Consider the following 18623-nt stretch of genomic DNA (forward strand, 5'->3'; position numbering starts at 1 on the left):
CCTCTACTACCCAAGGTACTCCTAAAAGTCAGACAAGAGAAACCAAAAATGATTCTGATTGCCCCAGACTGGCCACGCCAGCACTGGTATCCAATCCTAAAGAACTTGTCTCAAGGACCAGCCTGGACTTTACCTCAAATTCCTCATCTGCTGACCCAACAAAACAATCAGATCCTGCACAGCCAACTCAGAACCTTAAATCTGGCTGCATGGCGTATAATATAGCCACTCAGAGCACACCTCACTCTAAAGCAGCTATGGATGTCATTTTGGAAGCCAGGAGGCCCAGCACCAGAAAATCTTGTGCAGAAAAATGGAAGAGATTCTGTGCTTGGATCCAGGCACGAGGACTTGAACCGCTTGTTCCTAATATTCCTCAGATTTTACAATACCTAACTGAGATGCTGGACAAAGGCCTATCCTTCTCATCAATTAAGATCCATGCCTTTGCCATTTCAGCTCATTACAATACGGAACCTCCTATTTTCTCTCGTCCACTACTAAGACAGTACCTCAGAGGAGCAATAAACATAAGACCCACAAGGAGAGCACCAATACCAACACGGGACCTCAGCTTTGTATTGGAAAACCTCACACTGCCTCCTTTTGAGCCAGCCAATACAGCTGAGATAAAATTCTTATCATGGAAAACTGCTCTGCTCCTAGCAGTAACTTCAGCAAGAAGAGTCTCAGAGTTGCAGGCATTAATGGCAGTGGAACCTTTTATCATTTTTCATCCGGACAGGGTTTCTCTAAGGACAAACCCGACATTTATGCCAAAGGTAATATCTAGTGTGGCTCTTAACCAAACCATTCATTTACCAACCTTTAATCCCAATCCCCAGAATAAAGGGGAAAGACTTCTGCACTCTTTGGGCATACACAGGCAGCTACGCTTCTACTTGGACAAAACAAAGGCTTTCAGAAAAACTGAGCAACTTTTTGTTGCATACGCAGCAGGATCACAAGGAAAGGCTATCTCTAAGCAGACTATTTCAAAATGGATAGGACACTGCATTCGTTTCTGCTATGCACAGCATGGCAAATCAGTGCCTAAGAATATTAGGCCACATTCTACCAGGGCAGCAGCCACATCAGCAGCCTTTCTCAGAGGAGTACCAACCAAGGAAATTTTGGAGGCTGCAACTTGAGTTCAGTGCACACTTTTACCAAGCACTATCACTTACCTCTTTACTCAATCCAGAGCTGGCTTTGCCACTGCGGTTCTGCAGGGCCTCATAGCCACTCCTAATCCAATTTAGGCCCAGCCGCCCAACCTCAGCTTTGGGATTCAACCCAAGTGTAATGACTGCAACAGTGAAACACGATGGACATAGTACAGTTGTGTACCTACCATAAATGTAGATGTTCGAGTGTATTCACTGTTGCAGTCCAGGTTACCCACCCACCATCCCCCTTTCTTTGCTGGGACTTATCTGTACTTCTCTATTCTATACAACCTATGTGGTGTATTTGCTTGTAGACGGTAATGTTTTAATTTTAAGTTGTCTGTCTCGCCTTCATTCTTGCTGGTAGGATTCGGAGCCGATCCTCGGCTCCGACTCGGCCATCTTCAAAAGCTCGAGAGCTGCATACTGGCTCGAGGCCACCCCATATCCCATGATGCCTGGCGCTAGATACCCAGATCTCGTTTGCCGCTTCTGCTGCGAGGTTGTCTTACTGGCTCAGGTCGTATATTTTCATTTTACTCGTTTTTGATAAAAATTATTAGGCTTGTTAGTGTAGATTGTTTATAGTCGTTAACCTTTCTATATATGTAATATACATATATATATATATATATATATATATATATATATATATATATATATATACTTGTATCTATAATTATTTCTTGATCCTTCCCCTATCCCTTCAGAAAACTCGTTTTAGTTAGAGTTTTCCCCTCCCCCTTCACTTTCTTAGGTAGCCGTTTAAATTAGAGGCTAACCTTTTTTTCCCTTTCTCTATTTAAAAAAAAAAACTTTTAGCTTTTACCTAGTTAGTTTTATTTAGCTTATAAATAGAATATTGTCAGTTTTTCTTGGCTGTGTTTTGGGTGTCTTAACTTAGTGTGTGTGGTAGTAGTTACATCCTAGTTTTTTGTGTGTTGCCCTGGGTATTGTAATTCTTTTTCAGGGATGTCCAAGGATACCAAGATGTCCGGATTCAAGAAGTGTGACTCATGCTGTCAGAAGATGTCTCTGACAGATGGTCACACTTCTTGTGTCTATTGTCTGGGCGCCGTGCACCTGCAGGGACTCTTGTTCGGTTTGCCATGCCTTCAGCCCAAGAGTCCTGCAGATGCGTAAAAATAAATTAATCCTACGGGGATTACTTAAGCAGGATTCACCGGCTAAGACTCTGCCCGTGAAGGCCTCTAAGCCACCTAAATCTTCAGCTCCCAGTTTGGAGCTGTCGATGGGTGAAGCTGTTCCTTCAGCTTCGGTTCCAGCCGGAACCGATTTACCTGTCTCCCAGTCGGTTCCGACTCTCCCTTCAGAGCCGATGGGGAGTCGAAAAAGATCTAGGTCTCCCTCCCGGGAGTCGATACTCTCGGCTCTGAGGTCTCCTCTGCTCCGATCGGAGCACAGTCATCGGTCCCACTCTTCTCGGTCCTCAAGACTATCCGATCATGACGTGGAGAGAGTGGTCAGTAGGCTGTTAAAATCAAAAGCCCTAGTAAAAATGTTGTCCAGCCCCCCTCATCAGGTGTCAGCTCCGTCCATATCTGCAGTTATTCCTCCTCCGACTCCTTCCTTGAGTTCGGAGCTGGAGTTCGTTGGGGTTAGAGTCGTGGAACCGTCGGCACCGATAACTTCTGCTTTGGTTCCGTCGTCTGCTCCGATCACTTCTTTGGTACCATCCTTGGAAGGGTCTGGGCGCCGAGACTCCCTCATCAGCTCAGAGGGGGCGAGTGGCATTGGACCCTTGTCCAACCCCGTTCTCCCTCTCGGAGCTTCGGCGCAGGTGAGCTCGGCTCCTACATTGGCTTCGGAGCTGTCCCCCTCGGTGCGGAGAGGGATTCCGGTCTCTTCGGAACTGGAGCCTTCTCGGCATCCGAGCAGGGACGCCTATGAGGTCATGAGGAGTGTGCTGGCCCTTAAGTCAGCCCCACGATCATCCCCACCGGCTCCTCCCACTGTGGTGCCTGCGTCTGCCGCTGCCCCTCATCCAAACCCCAAGCGTGGGGAACCAACGCTCCAAGGCACCCCCTTGTATCTTCCTCTTCAGAGGCCTCCCCTGATCATTCAGAGGAGCCACCTCATAAGAGGAAATGCAAGAGGAAGCATGTTGACTCTCCTGAGTCTGTCACATCAGATACCGACTTGGAGGATTCAGAAGGGTCCCTGAGATCCCCCTCTGAAGATGTCTCCTTCTCAGACATCCTTGAGATGCTTAGGCAGAGGGGGAACTGGACTACCCTAAGCCCCTCCGAGGATGAGTCTGTATTCCTGGATGCGTTTGGATCCCGACCTTCCACCTCCTGGGTGTCTCCGCCTTTCGACCCACTGATGTCCGTGGTGGCTCGGAAGGCGTGGTCAGCTCCAGGCACAGTGGAACCGACCCCCAGAAGACACGCTAAATTCATAACGGCACCACAGGATAAACCGCTTTTGACCAAAGGTGTCCCTGTTGATGCCATGGTGGTAGCGGTGGCCACAAAGAAGGAGTTGGCTGAAACTTAATCTGTCCATCCCCCTAACAAGGAGTCCAGGGCAATGGACAGATATGGGAAGCGGATATTCTCTTCAGCGACTTTTTCTATGAGGTATCTGAATTTTTTGTGCCACTTTACCCACCTTCAAAGGGATCTCCTTAAAGAGCTTGGAGATGCCCTCCAAGATCCATCAGCTGAGGGGGCCCAGGCTAAGGCAGCCTCCTAGCTGGTGACTCTTAATTCAGTGATGAACTCCTCCATGAGGCTCATTTCTTATGCAGCCGATGGTGCGAGTAGAGCTGCAGGCACAGCTGTTGCTCTAAGGAGACACACTTGGATGCGGCTATGTAACTTTGTGGAACCTATCAGAGCTTTTTTCACCAACACCCCCTTTGATGATTCCTCTCTTTTTGGATCACAGGTGAAGGACACCCTTACCAGGTTTGAACAGGAAGGCAAGACTCTCTGCCGTGGGGGTCTGTTTTTCCACTCCTTCCAGACCATATCCCAATGGTCAGAAGAGTGGAAAGATGTGGTTCCGGAAATTGCAGGGAGCCTTGCCGGACACGTGTGGTGAGTTCCCATCCAGGGGCAGAGGAGGGAACAATAATGGACGTCGCCGTCATGGCAGAGGGGGTCCACAAAACCAGAGCAGCAGCGAATCCTCCTCTGAGAAGCCCTCCCACCATCCCTGAAGGGTTGCCCGACTGCCCACCTCCGGAGGCAGTTGGGGGAAGATTATCACTGTACCCAAGAGCCTGGCAAGACATAACACAAGACAAATGAGTACAGTCAGTTATATCTGGAGGCTACAGAATTCCCTTTGTTCGCACTCCCCCGTAGTGTTAAACAAGTCTCTTCCAGATGTTCCACTCAAAATAAGGGATCAAGCAGTACAAGAAATTTCAGAACTGCTAAGAAAAAGGGCCATCCAGCAAGTCCCAGCAGACCAGCAAGGATCCGGAATTTACTCAAGGTTCTTTTTGGTACCAAAAAAGACAGGGGACTGGAGACCCATTCTGGATCTCAGCAGACTGAACAGGTCTGTACAAAGAACTAAGTTTCGGATGGTCACTCTACAGTCCATTATGCCCTTTCTGGGTCAGGACAATTGGATGTGCTCTATAGATCTTCAGGATCCGTACTACCATGTCAAAATGGACAGACGCTCCAGAAGATTCCTTCGCTTCCGGCTGGGAGCCAGCCATTACCAGTTCGGAGCTCTGCCCTTTGGTCTCACCACAGCCCCCAGGGTGTTCACCAAATGTATGGCAGTAGTTACAGCTCACTTGAGACGGCAAGGATTCCAGGTGTTTCCATATCTAGATGACTGGCTCCTTACTGCTACCACCAGGCATCACCTTCTGCGAGCCAGAGACTACACTATCGAGACTTGCTCCAGACTAGGTATCTCATAAATTTCAAAAAGTCTGCATCGTCGCTCTGTCAGTCTATCACCTTTATAAGCGCAAATTTAAATACAAAAGACATGTCAGCAAGCCTTCCACCAGACAAGGGTATTAGTGATTCGTCAACATGTACAGGTCTTATTAGCATCCCCCTATCCTTGTAGACCGAGAAGAGTTCCTTATGTTTTTTTTCACTGGCTGAGTTCTCTGGCTATTCCTTTCTGTCTAGTAGCCTCTCTGGAGGTTTTATATATTCCAGGATAGGAAGGATCCTTTCCTTATTATGTCTGCAGTTAGACTTACCAAACGAGATCTGGGTATCTAGCGCCAGGCATCATGGGATATGGGGTGGCCTCGAGCCAGTATGCAGCTCTCGAGCTTTTGAAGATGGCCAAGTCAGAGCCGAGGATCGGCTCCGAACCCAACCAGCAAGAAAGAAGGCGAGAAGAAGACAACTAACATGGAATGTTATGGTAGGTACATAACTTATTTTTTTAGTGCATGCTTTTTTATTGGCATAATTTTTAGCCTACCCTTTTGGGGGCACCTGACATCTGGGGCAAGAAAAACTGAAGAAAATGGCGTCGGCTGCATCTTTTATACCCGTCGCACTGACGTCAGGGAAGAGGCGACAGCAATCGACGCCGGACCAAGACTTTGGAATTCAGGCCGACTGCGGGTAGCCTGCCAGCAGGATAACCCAAGTGTAATAACTGCAACAGTGAATACACTCGAACATCTACATTTATGGTAGGTACACAACTGTACTTTCTTGTTTGCCACATCGAGTTCGGATGTGCTTCTCTTGGCTCTGGCTAAGTCCTTTTCAGTTCTTTACATTCTTAGTGGATATTGCATATTTAGTGTTATATTAGTGTTGCTATCTTATAGGCCTTTGCCTAAGTTGTCCATGTGGACTTTTTTTCACTGTAGTAGTTTTAGTATCCTGTGTGCCATTTAGGCGCCGTTGTACTTTTTTGCCTAGGTAGAGTGTTTGTTTTGGCATTTTTTTCCGCTCTTAATCAACAGGGGCTCCTGTTGATTTATTTGTGCTGCTAGGACCTTTGTTGGTCGCTGTTGACTGTTAACTTGTTGTCTTTGGCGGGGATCAGCTAAGGTGATATTTATAGGATTGTGGTTACAAAATTTTTTCCCGTGTGATTACACCTGTGTGTGTCTGTGTTAAATACTTGATCTGTTTAGGTTACAAGACCTAGTTTTCTGTTTCACAGGGCTAGGCCCATTTAACTTAGAGGACCTAGTCCTCGTGTAACTCTTGTATTTTTGGACATCTAAATTTTTTTCCTGTGTGACTGAATCTCTGTGCATGTCTGTGTTAAATACTTGATCTGTTTAAGTTAGAAGCCTGAGTTTTTCTTACACCAGGCTAGGCCTGTTTAACTTGGAGGACCTAGTCCTCATTTATTCTATCTCTTCCTATCTCTCCTCTGGTTTTGCGTGTGTGTGTGTGCCTGCAATGTCTAAGGATAGCAAAGAACATAAACCCTCTGGGTTCAAAAAATGCATGAAATGCTCCCAGAAAATGTCATTAATGGGTGGCCACAGTAGCTGTGTCTACTGCTAGGGAGCCATCCATTTGCAGGAATCATGCTTGTTCTGGAAGGTGTGAGATACTCCCGATGCCGTGGAGCCAGTCCCCATGAGACCAAATAAGTTTCTGTCTGCCCCTCCTGGAAAAGAGTTCTTGTCTAAGGGCATTCCCATAGATGCCATGGTGGCGGCGGCCACGAAGACGGAGTTGGCGGTGACTTCTTCCTCTGTTCATCCGCCAAACAAGGAGTCTCGACAGATGGACAGATTTGGGAAGTGTGTATTTAGTTCAGCGGCATTTACACTTCGATCTCTGAACTATCTTACTTCACGAGGTTGCAGAGGGATCTCCTCAAGGAGTTAGGAGATTCCATACAGGGTGCTTGTCCTGAGGGAGTCCCTGATAGGATCTCTGCTCAGTTGTCCACCTTAAATTCTGTAGTTAACTCCTCCATGTGGCTTATCTCCCATGCGTCTGATGGAGCGAACAGAGCAGCGGGTTCAGGAATTGCCCTTAGGAGCCACTTCTGGATGCGCCTGTGTAATTTTGCGGAGCCGTTCAAGTCCACCTTCACCAACGCCCCCCGTTTGATGGTTCCTCTGTGTTTGGTCCCAAGGTGAAAGAAACACTCACTCGATGTGAGCAGGAAGGAAAGACTCTCTGCCGTTGGAGTCCATTTTACTGTTCCATCTCTACCATAACCCAAAGGTCAAAGGAGGTAAAATGTGGTTCAGAAAGTCCCAGAGGGTCTTTCCGGACAAAGAGTGAATCCTCCTTCAGAGGCAGAGGAGGAGGAAATGGTAGACGTCGCCCTAGAGGCAGGGGCGGTCTGCAGTACCAGCAATGCCGTGATTCCTTTCGAGGGCGGCCTTATCAGCGCTCCTGATATGGGGCCCGACTGTGTTTCTCTGGGGCCAGTCGGGGGTCGCATTTCTTTGTATTCAGAAGCCTGGCTAAATATCACCTAAGACAAGTGGGTACAAAGAGTTATTACCAGAGGCTATATCATACCTTTTTCCCTTCTACCGTTTGTTCCCATCCCAGATGTTCCACCCAATCACAGGGATCAGGCAACTGTGGAGATCAGCAAGTTGCTTTTAAAAAGAGTCATCCAGCCCATTGCATCAGACCAGACAGGATGCGGAACTTACTCCTGGTTCTTTTTAGTCCCAAAACAGACTGGAGGCCAATTTTGGACCTCAGCAGATTAAACAAATCCGTGAAGGATGACAAGTTTCGGATGGTCACACTGCAGTCGATACTCCAGTTGTTAGAGAGAGATTATTGGATGTGCTCTCTGGATTTCTAAGATGCCTGCTACCATAGGTGTCAAGGAGATATCTGTGCTTCCGGCTGGGAGCCAGTTGTCAGTTTCGTGCTCTGCCCTTTGGTCTCACCGCAGACCCCAGGGTGTTCACCAAATGCATGGCAGTAGTGACAGCTCACTTGAGACGTCGGGGATTCCAGGTGTTTCCGTATTTGGACGACTGGCTCCTGACCGCCCCCACCAGGCATCTACTCATCCAAAACAGGGACGCCACCATTCAACTTTGTGCTCAACTGGGGATCTCCATAAACTGGGAGAAATCTGCATTACTTTTCTCGCTATCTGTGATTTTTATAGGCACAGAGGTAGACACAGTGGATATGACAGTTCGTCTCCCCGCCGAAAGAGCACAAAACCTCATCTCACAAGTTCAGCGTCATCTTCCGCTTCGGAAAGTCAAAGCAAAATGGGTTCTTCATCTTTTCTGTACGATGGCCTCAACCATTCTGTTAATACCGTTAGCCAGGTTGCACTTGAGAATCCTCCAATAGCTCCTGTCTTGCAGCGGTCATTCCAATATCTACCGCTGAGTCACCCTTTCCTTCTGACGGAATCATGCAAAAAGGACCTTCATTGGTGGATAGCCCCCAACCACTTATTCACGGGAGCTCCCTTTGTTCCTGCCCAACTCATTGCCACTATGACCACGGATGCCTCCCAGGTTGGGTGGGGGGGGGGGGGGCATTATCTTGGCAGGACTGTCCACGGCACATGGCAAGAACACGAGGCTCATCTGCATGTCGGTGTTCTGAACATGAGGGCGGTGCTTCTGGCATTGCAAGCACTCCAGGATCATCTTCCTCCAGGGACGATTGAGATACAATCGGACAACATGTCGGTCGTGTGGTATATCAACAAACAGGGCAGTACCAGATCTTACCCACTCTGTCGAGAGGCCATGCGAGTTTGGGAATGGGCAATTTCTTCCCAGCGCTTTCTGGTGGCAAAGCACATTCCGGGGACAACCAACGTGATAGCCGACAAGTTAAGCCGGGCAGTCTTACTGGCTCATGAGTGGTCTCTGAAATGGGAAATAGTGGAACAGATTTTCCAGAGATGGGGGCAGCCTTGCTGCGACCTTTTTGCCAGCCCAGTCAATGCCAAGTGCAGTAGCTATTTTTCCCTGATTCCTCCTCCGGGGGAAACACCCCGAGACGCGCTCTGGTCCACGATTGGCCCACAGGACTTCTATATGCCTTTCCTCCATTCCCTCTTATCTCCAAAGTGATTCAGAAAGCCAATCGGCTGGGAAGCAAGTTGATCCTCATTGCTCCTTACTGGCCTGTTCTCCTTCCTTGAGCCTCTTCTCCTGGGCAATCCTTGGATTCTGGACCCAGTTCCAGATCTATTGACCCACATGTCGGGTTCACTACATCCCGCTCTCCACACCCTCAGATTGACAGCATGGCTGCTCCAGTTCCATGTCTAGCCAGGCTTCATGATGTTTTTTCCTCAATGTCACATATTCTCTTATCCTCTCATAAACCCTCAACCAGAAGGCTGTATGACAGTAAATGGAAAAGGTTTTCTATTTGGGCTCAGAAAATGAACGTGGATCCTTAACACCGCTCCCATTCCCGTGATTCTGGAATTCCTTTCGGAGCTTTTTCAGCAGGGATCTGCCGCGGCCACCATCAAAGTACAGTTAGCGGCAATCTCTCATTTTTATTTAGGGTCCCCAAATGCCAACCTTATGTCTCATAAGCTATGCAAAACTTTCTTGAGAGGAGCCACTTTACTGAGACCACCATCACAAGAACCTGTGGATTCCTGGAACTTAAATTTTGTGTTGTCCAAATTGACATCCCCTCCCTTTGAACCTTCTCACTCATTTTCTTTAAAATATTTGTCTTGGAAGACTGTGGTTTTAGTAGCTATTACGTCAGCCAGACGTGCATCTGAGCTACAAGCCCTGTCTATTAAGCCACCTTATTTAATCTTTCATAAAGACAGGTTATCTTTACATTCCAGTCCTTCATTTGTTCCCAAAGATTGTTCTACTGCCACCTTAAATCAGTCCATTGAGCTTCCAGTTTTTTTCCCAGTCACTGTAATGTAGCTGAATATCGTTTCCACCAGCTGAACGTTCATAGACAGCTACGTTTTTATTTGCAACGGACCAAAGAATTTCAGAAGTCAGATCAGTTATTAATTTATTTTTCTGACTCCAGATTGGGCTTGCCAGTTTCTAAGGTGACATTGTCTAATTGGATTTCTAGTTACATAGCCTTCATTTACAATTCGGAGGGCAGACCTTTACCCCACAGGATCAACGCTCACTGTACCAGGTCTCTACCTCTGCAGCCTTTCAAGCCAGGGTACCACTTGATCATATTTGTGCAGCAGCTACGTGAGCTACCCCTCACACCTTTATTACACATAAGTTGGATTTGGCATCCAGGAGTAGAGCATCCTTTAGCTCCACGGTGCTCAGGAGTATTTTCCAATGAGCCACCCAAGAATAAGGCGTAAGGGACGCTGTCCCATATGTAAAAATGAAGGTGAGATTGGACTACCTAACATAAAGAAGTTATGTACTCGCCGTAATGTTCCATGTTGGTAGTCCATATCACCCGTCATTTTTACCAACCTGCCCTCCTGCCCCCATCCTGGAAGATCTGGAGGTAATATTTTGATTCTCTTGGTTGGTGACCCGTTAGTATTGGTTTGTTGGTTAGGGGTTTTCCTGTTTCTAGTGAGCAGCAAACACGATCTGGGGATTGCACTGGTGCACCATGGGATACTTAGCCACGAGCCAACCAGAAGTCTTCTAGCTTGTAATTTGGCCGAGTCGGAGCAGAGGATTGGCTCCGAACCATATGGAAAAATGAAGGGTGAGATGGACTGCCAACATGGAACATTATGGTGAGTACATAACTTTTTATATCATGTCCCCATAAATATCGATGTTGGACCAATTCGTGTGTGGGTACATAATTTACCACTATTGCCTTTGTTTTAGCTTCATTAATTTTGTATCCCGAGAAGATTTAAAATTGTCTTAAAATGTTCCACAATGCTGTAATGTCCCTTTCTGGTTTTGTCATGTATAAAATATCATCTGCAAGTAGATCCAGCTTTTCCTGACTACTATACCAATTGTATCCTTGAATCCCTTATTTTCTTTATATCATGTCCCCATAAATATCGATGTTGGACCAATTTGTGTGTGGGTACATAATTTACCGCTATTGCCTTTGTTTTAGCTTCATTAATTTTGTATTCCGAGAAGATTTAAAATTGTCTTAAAATGTTCCACAACGCTGTAATGCCCCTTTCTGGTTTTGTCATGTATAAAATATTATCTACAAGTAGATACAGCTTTTCCTGACTACCATACCAATTGTATCCTTGAATCCCTTATTTTCTTTTCCAGTGTTTCTAAATGTAATCTAAACAACAAAGGCGAAAGCAGACAACCCTGCTTGGTTCCTTTACTCGAGCAGAAGTTATCAGAGAGGACCACACCCCCTTTAATTTTCAGCGCAATCCTTCATATATACTCCTAATCGGTCTTATATTTGTATCAAGGAATGCAAATGCTTCCAATGCCCTGCTGATGAAGTCCCAGTCTACTCTGTCAAATGCTTTCTCTGCATCAAGACCCACCAATAACAGTGTTATTTCTTGCATTCCGCTTCCCTGTGGATCATCAGTGTTCCTTTAATATTGTCAAATGTTTGCCTTCCCTCCACAAAGCCACACTAATCCATATCTATCAATTTTGGTATCGGTTTTCCCATTCTTTTAGCCATTATAGACATAAGCACTTTGTAGTCATGGTTTAGTATTGAAATGGTCCTTTATGAAGCTGGGTCCGATGGATCTTTACCCTCTAAGTATCACCATTGCCACTGTCTTCTTCCAAGATGCTGGTACTTCTCCAGCTATTAAAATTCTGTTAAACAGAACCTTCCAGATCTCTATCAGCTTTTCCCTCCTAGCTTCCAAACTTCCACAGGAATACCATTTATTCCTGAGGACTTTCCTGTAGATTGGTTATACATAGCCACTTCTATCCCATCTCTTCCTATTCTAACTGTTAGTAATTGAGCCTCATCTACCTCTAACCTTGGCATTTTTAATTCTTCTCTAAACATTTCCATGTGTACCTTATCTTCATTTCCATATTTCTGTACTTTATACAAACTTTCATAAAATGTTTGAAATATTTCTAATACTTCTACAGGATTTCTTGTCTTCCTTGTTATAGGCTCCCTATGCTTGGTGACAGACCTTTCCACTTTCTGTTGCCTGAGTCATTGTGCTAAAAGTTTTTGTGCTCTAGAATTAGTATCAAAAATCAGTTGCTTAACAGCAATCTTTCTAAACTCATGCATATTATTGAGGTAATCCCTTATTTTCTGTTTAGCATTCTTCATTTGCTTCTGAGACATTCCCCCCATTTGACATTTGTCAGTCCTTCTAAATAATTCTTGTTACTTAGCCATATCTCCCTTTCCTTTATTTCTTCCCTAGTTTTAAATTCCACTTTAATTTTATCCCACTCCCTGGCCGTATTTTCAGAAGAAATTTCTGTCTTCTCTATCCGCTCCTGAATTAATTCCAAAACCCATTCTTTAAATTCCTCTCTCTTCAGCAGATAGGTGGGAAAGTGCCAGTATCTCATTTTTATTTCATTACCTTGCATTTTTATTTTAGTTATTACTTGTGCATGATCTAAAATAGTTATTGGGTGCGTTTCAAGACATTCAATTAAATGCACATGTGCCTGTAAGATATAAATTCTGTCTAGCCTAGCCCAGTTTTTGTATTTTGGAGAATAATATGTAAATTTACTCTAAACTCCAAGTACTGAATTCACATCATCCATGCCAAACATTTTCATAAAATTCTTCAAAAATCTACCCTCCTTTGTTATATTTTCTGTTCTAGCCCCCCCCCCCCCCCAGACACATCTTCAGTGTTGCAAACCAAATTCCAGTATCCATGTATAAGTAATATTCCTTGCTGAAAGTGGATTATTTCTCAGAGAATTTTCTTAAGCTCCATTATAGCAGTTTTAGGTGGAATGTAAATGCATGCCACTGTAATCCTCCTTTGCCAGTAGCCCATTAGCACTGTATATCTTCCATTATTATCTTTTTTTCTCCTCTTTTATCACTGTTGGAGCTGCACTTTTCATTTGCCCCAGATATTCCTCTGAATAACCATCCTGAAAACTTTTATTTATCAAATTCATATGTTTAGTTCTTTCCAGGCGTGTCTGCTGTAGCATAGCTGTTTGCACTCTGTTTTTATATAGTTAACTACTTTTTTTTTATATTTATCTGTAAGGCCATTCAGATTGAAAGACATTACAGAAAGCATCATTTTCTTATATTGTTATTGTTACCACCTTTTATGTATAACTGCTTTTTTGTTAAATTTCCAATTCCAACTTTTATGTTACATGCATATACTGCTCGGCAGGTTTTTTTTTTTTTTTTTTTTTTTAAATACAGTTGTTTCTTGTCATATCCATTTGAGCCTATGCCACTTCTTACTTAACGTTTTGTTTTTTTGAAAGCCCTCAAACAGAACAACCAAACCTAACCCCCCCAAAAAAACTATTAACTTAATAATAATACACAAAACTATGTACATCTTCAGATATTAAGTTTTTGCTTCTTAAGAACAAAAGTTCTACGTTGATAGCCCCACAGACAGGTTAGAGTTGATCAAAAAGAAAGGTTAGTCATGTTGAGATGCATGGTACAGCCTGTGCTATTTGTAAGTACTACTTGACTGTGTCTGTCTTTATAGGTCTCCCAGTTGAGAAAACACTTGAATGCTTTCAGTAAACACATTCTCCAAGCCAGTTCGCCTTGTCAAATTGTCTTCTAGTGACATGCAAACCAGACACACAACTGCTAAGGGTACCTTGTTTACCAGAAAAAAAGCCTTAATATTCAATGTTCTTTTTCTTTTTTTTCTAAATATTTGTATTAAGTTTTATGAATGTATAACAAAAAGTCTCATTACAGTGTAAATAGAAATTGCACAGGTATATAAAAAAACAAAGAAGAATTAAAAAAAATCAACTGTTTACAATGTGTCTGCATATTTAAAAAAAATAGGCTGTGGTATTATATAATATTGTATTTCATTATTAATTATTTAATGTCTGTTTATTTAACAGATACTTGAGCTTTGTCCATGAATTTAAAGAAGTGGTCGTTCTAGTGATTTTCTCTTTAATTGAAAGTATCCCCAGTTGACAAGTTTCGGTTGCAATGTTGAGAAATTCTTTTATGGATGGAGTTGATACATTTTTCCAATTTTTGGTGATCATTCTCCTTGCCATTGACAAAGAGACTCCAAAGAAGAGAATGATTTATTTTCGTAACACATATAGGAATTGGAGTATTAAAAAATTAGTGATTTTTGAATAATGCCTGTAGGAAAGAGTTAACATAATTCCAACATGGCTTAATTGCAATACATTCATAAATCATATGTTACCAGTCTGCTTTAATATTCAGCCCACATCTCCAGCATTCAACTTTCTTTTTAGACATTAATTCTATTTTATGAGGCGTAATAAATGCCTTATGCATACATTTCCAGGAAAACAGTTTCCATTTTAAGGATGACTTAGATTGTACAGAGAAGAAAGCATAATTTTTTTTTTTCATTTTCACTAGGGTAATTAATAGTTTTAAAATTATCACAGTAACTATCTTTATAATAATCTGTCTTTTAGTTGCCTTATAAATTTTGGATAGAAGTCCTTTTTCTGTAATGTTTTGATGCTTCAAAGTAATTTAAAAGTTCTGTAAATATTCTTTTTCATTTACATGCTTTCTAGGGTCTTAACCCACTCATTTCCCTATGCAAGCATGGGAAAATGCACACTGATTTTTCTTTTGTCATACTCTGTTAACCAGACCTTCCCCCCCCCTTTTTAACACTGCAGTGCCTACATTTCTTAACACTGAACAAAGAAAAAGCGAGAAGGGAGAAAAAGAGAAAAAAAAAATCACCTGTTTATATTAGTTTCTCCATTGCATTTCAGAAAATAAATGAGAAAACTTTACTTCAGACCTAATTAGTTTTGTCTTATCTTTAAAGTCCTCCCAGCTGGGAAAACCCGGATTGCTTTCGGAAAATGTTATGTCCTAGCCAGTTTCTTTTTTTCTTTTTTTTTTTTTTCTTTCTCCTCAGCCAGTCCCTTCCACCAGATTGTCTCTAGTTTCTCTTTATCAGGTTGTCTCCATGGAGACATGAAGACCAGCTACAGAATTGCTGCTAAGTGTACATGCATTTGCTAAGAAAAACAGCCTCATAATATTCACTATTCTTTTTCATTTACTTGCTCTCTCTCTTAAAACTGATCAATTTAAGGTCCTTAATACAGTCATTTCCCCATGCAAGAATGAAAAAAGCACGTTAATTTTAACTTTGTCATGCCTTTTTAACCAAGCTTTTTTTTACATTGCATGGTTAGTATTTCTCAAAACTGTACATGAAGAAAGAGAGAAGAGGGGAGACAAAGAACAACAGCAGCACGTTTACAGTCCCCATTACATTTAAATGCCATGCAAGGAAAAGCGCACACCACAAATACGGTACTATTAAGAAAAGAAAAATTTTTTTTTTTTACAGTTCGCATTATTCCATTTTTTTCAGCCTTTTGTTGTTTGTGTTGATATACTCTGTCAGTGTTTTGTTTAGTTTAACCAGGTCTGTATGCAGCCGTCTTATATTTTCCTGTAGGTTATTGGAAGTCATGTCTGAAGCTTGTATTGTTTTTATGCTGAACAGCTGCAGAACTTTCCCCAGTGTTTCTTCCTCACTTTTTGTAGCTTGATTTTTTTCCCAGCTCATCTGTATTCCTTTATTCCTGGCATCCAGGCAGTGCACTTACTAGCCAGTTACTGAAATTTACCCATTAACACAAGTCTTACTGGCCTTCTCTGCTGAGTTCCTGTTTTCACACTGGGAGAGCTAGAAACAACTGTTATTCACTGTGCAGTCATCTTGGAAGTGTTACAAATTGAATCTTGTCTCTAAGGGAAGAGCACCTACAGTGCACAGGAATATCTTTCCTTAGAGTCCACCTGAAATTCAGGTAACTGGGGACTCTGTCCCATATGTTGAAATGAATGAAAACTGACAACATCAGATAAAGAAGTTATGTACTCATCATAACGTTCCATTTGTGTTTTCCATTTTCATTTTTCCTCAGCTCCCATCCATGTTTCTTTGACTTTTGCAGTGGCAGGAGAGTGCCCCGGGAACCAAGTTCCTTTTTCTTTGACCTCCTGGAAACAGTTGTCCATAGTATGTAAAATATTGCAATATTTTTGCTTTAGGGAGCTACAAACAAAAGCTGGAGAAGGAGGGGGACTATAGCATTATGGGAAGGAAGGAGCTCAAGAGTTTGTGGTTTCCACGAACTGTAGAACAGCAGCTGAGTCTCGTCTGAGAATCAGATCCAAACCCATATGTTGTGGAAGAATGAAAATGGACAACACAGATGGAACATTATGGTGAGTACATAACGTCTTTGTTCTGTCCATTCCTTTGTTGCTAGTGAGTTAAATGCTGTTTTTGTCTGCCACTGTTAGTATCCTGAAGCTGGACCCAAGAATATTAAGTTTTGGGACTGTCCTCTCCTCTTTGCTATTGCTTACCTCAAGAGCTTTTTACAATTTCTGTTGCCAAGAAATACAGTTGTACTGTAATCAGATCAGTGGACCGTTCTTGGATTCTTATCGTAGCAACTATTTGCCATGTCATCAAAGAGCTTCCATTATCTATACCTTTTAAGATGCAGTATATTTTCCTTTCCTTTCTTATTAATGAGATACCTCACTTGAGCTGCTGTTAGAAGTTTTTGCTGCCTCCCCCTCTTTTCCTTCTGGAGAGTTTTAGCACCTCAGCACTTTTCTCCAATTAGGGGCTTATGGTGCTTCCTTTGTTCTTTTGTCAGAGGCTTTCGTGTATAAACAATCAGTATTACTACCATTTGACAGCCAATGCTTTCTTCATTCTGCTTTTGAGACCTTGGATCTCTTCCTGCCATTGGTATTGGTGATCCTTGTTCTCCCCAGCCTGTCATTTTCTAAATCTTGTGAAGGGTCTGCACTCTGTGGTGTCTGCTATGTGCTGTTTGTATTTTTAGAAATATGGTGCATACAATGCAGTCACTCAGGCTAGTGTAGTCTGCACCACCCTGCCACCATTTTATTGAATACATTCCCACTACTAGCAGCTTTATTTATTTTATTTTATTTGAGTTTATTAACCGGGGTTGTGCATGGATCACAAATGAGCAATTTTGGTTTTGATCCTAGTGTTCATATTCTGTCTTTTTCCTTATACATAACATTTGAACTTGGCATAATTCTGCCAAACATTGCCTGATGAGAACCTCGTGAACATTTTTTCTATCTTGCATTTTTGTTTAATGCTCTTGTTTCTTGTATCTAAATGATATTGTTCTTTTTGTTCTACAGGAAGATATTTCCAAACTACGAAGAAAACTGGAAAAGACAAAGAAACCAGACATGCCATCCAACTGTGATGAGATCCTGATGGAAGAGATTAAAGACTATAAGGTATATATTTGACTGAATAAATTACAGGGACAGGGCACTTTATCTTCCCTTCCTTTCCTGTCCATTTAACGTTTACTATGTTCATTTGCAAAGGGGATAGTTGGTATACTGGTGGTGTGAGGTATACCTTTCTTCCTTCACCTTGTTTGATGTGAGGAAATGTATTCTTGAATGGATAGTTTATCCAGACTCTTGTATCATAAAAGTTATAAAGTTATGTAGGTGAAGTTACTGTTTTGTCTTGAGAAGAGTTAAGAAACATGATTAAGCAGAATCTCTTACACAAACTTGGGACATTTTCAACCACACTTCAAGAATGATCAGTTATGGAGATGAAGTGAATTTTTTTCCACAAAAAGGACAGTTTCAGGTACATAGTTTATGTATGTTACTTATGTTTGGATGAGACATCACTGCCGTTTATTCTTTATAAATCACAAATAGGACAGTTTCAGATGCATAGTGTATGCTTGTTACTCATGTTCAGATCAGGCATCAGTCCATTTAATTCTTGATAAATAATCACGTCTGCATTACTATTTTATCTGTCAGCATTTGTTTTTTTTTATTTTATATTTGTTTACTCGTCAGGTAGATTATACAGCATTACGACAATTCAGACTAGATGTTAATTTAGGTTTTTGAAGTCTGTTATGTCAACAAGTTTTCATTTCTTTTCTCTGATTATCATGCAGCTGTTAGTATGGCCTTCTTACCCTTATGCACTCTGACTAAATGTGCCTTCACAATAATATGATACTCATCGTATGTTTCATTTGCTTTGAAATGGCACTGATTCTACTTGTACTAAAATGGTTGTTTGTCATGCTATAAATACAGTTTTATACAAGTAGAACATATGCCAAAGTGTCTCCTAGCTTATTTAACAAAATGGAAAAATACTTACCTTCTTTTCTCAGAGACTAAGCAATCTTTAAACTATTTACTTCCCTCAGTGTCTTGAGTTACTAAACATATTCATAGATGCTGTTATGATACTTTTGATTAATTGTGCTGAGATTTGTTTGGCTTTGCACACAGAATTTACTAGAAAATGTTGTAATAGAAATGTTGAATGCACTCTTGGATAAAGAAGATGTTAAGTAGC

At 42.4% G+C, this 18623-nt stretch overlaps 1 protein-coding gene across 1 annotated transcript in view; it reads left to right on the forward strand.

Annotated features, from left to right (window-relative positions):
* RNF20 (ring finger protein 20) overlaps positions 1-18623 on the forward strand; it is a 1863764-nt gene that overhangs the window by 1791912 nt on the left and 53229 nt on the right. The window contains exon 19 of the mRNA XM_044084026.1: positions 17414-17515. Within this exon, the coding sequence (XP_043939961.1) occupies positions 17414-17515 (102 nt within the window). The remainder of the gene's footprint in view (positions 1-17413; positions 17516-18623) is intronic.

Source organism: Protopterus annectens, chromosome 9.part0 (genome assembly GCF_019279795.1).
Source record: "Protopterus annectens isolate FY-2018-M chromosome 9.part0, PAN1.0, whole genome shotgun sequence".
NCBI classification, from domain to species: domain Eukaryota; kingdom Metazoa; phylum Chordata; order Ceratodontiformes; family Protopteridae; genus Protopterus; species Protopterus annectens.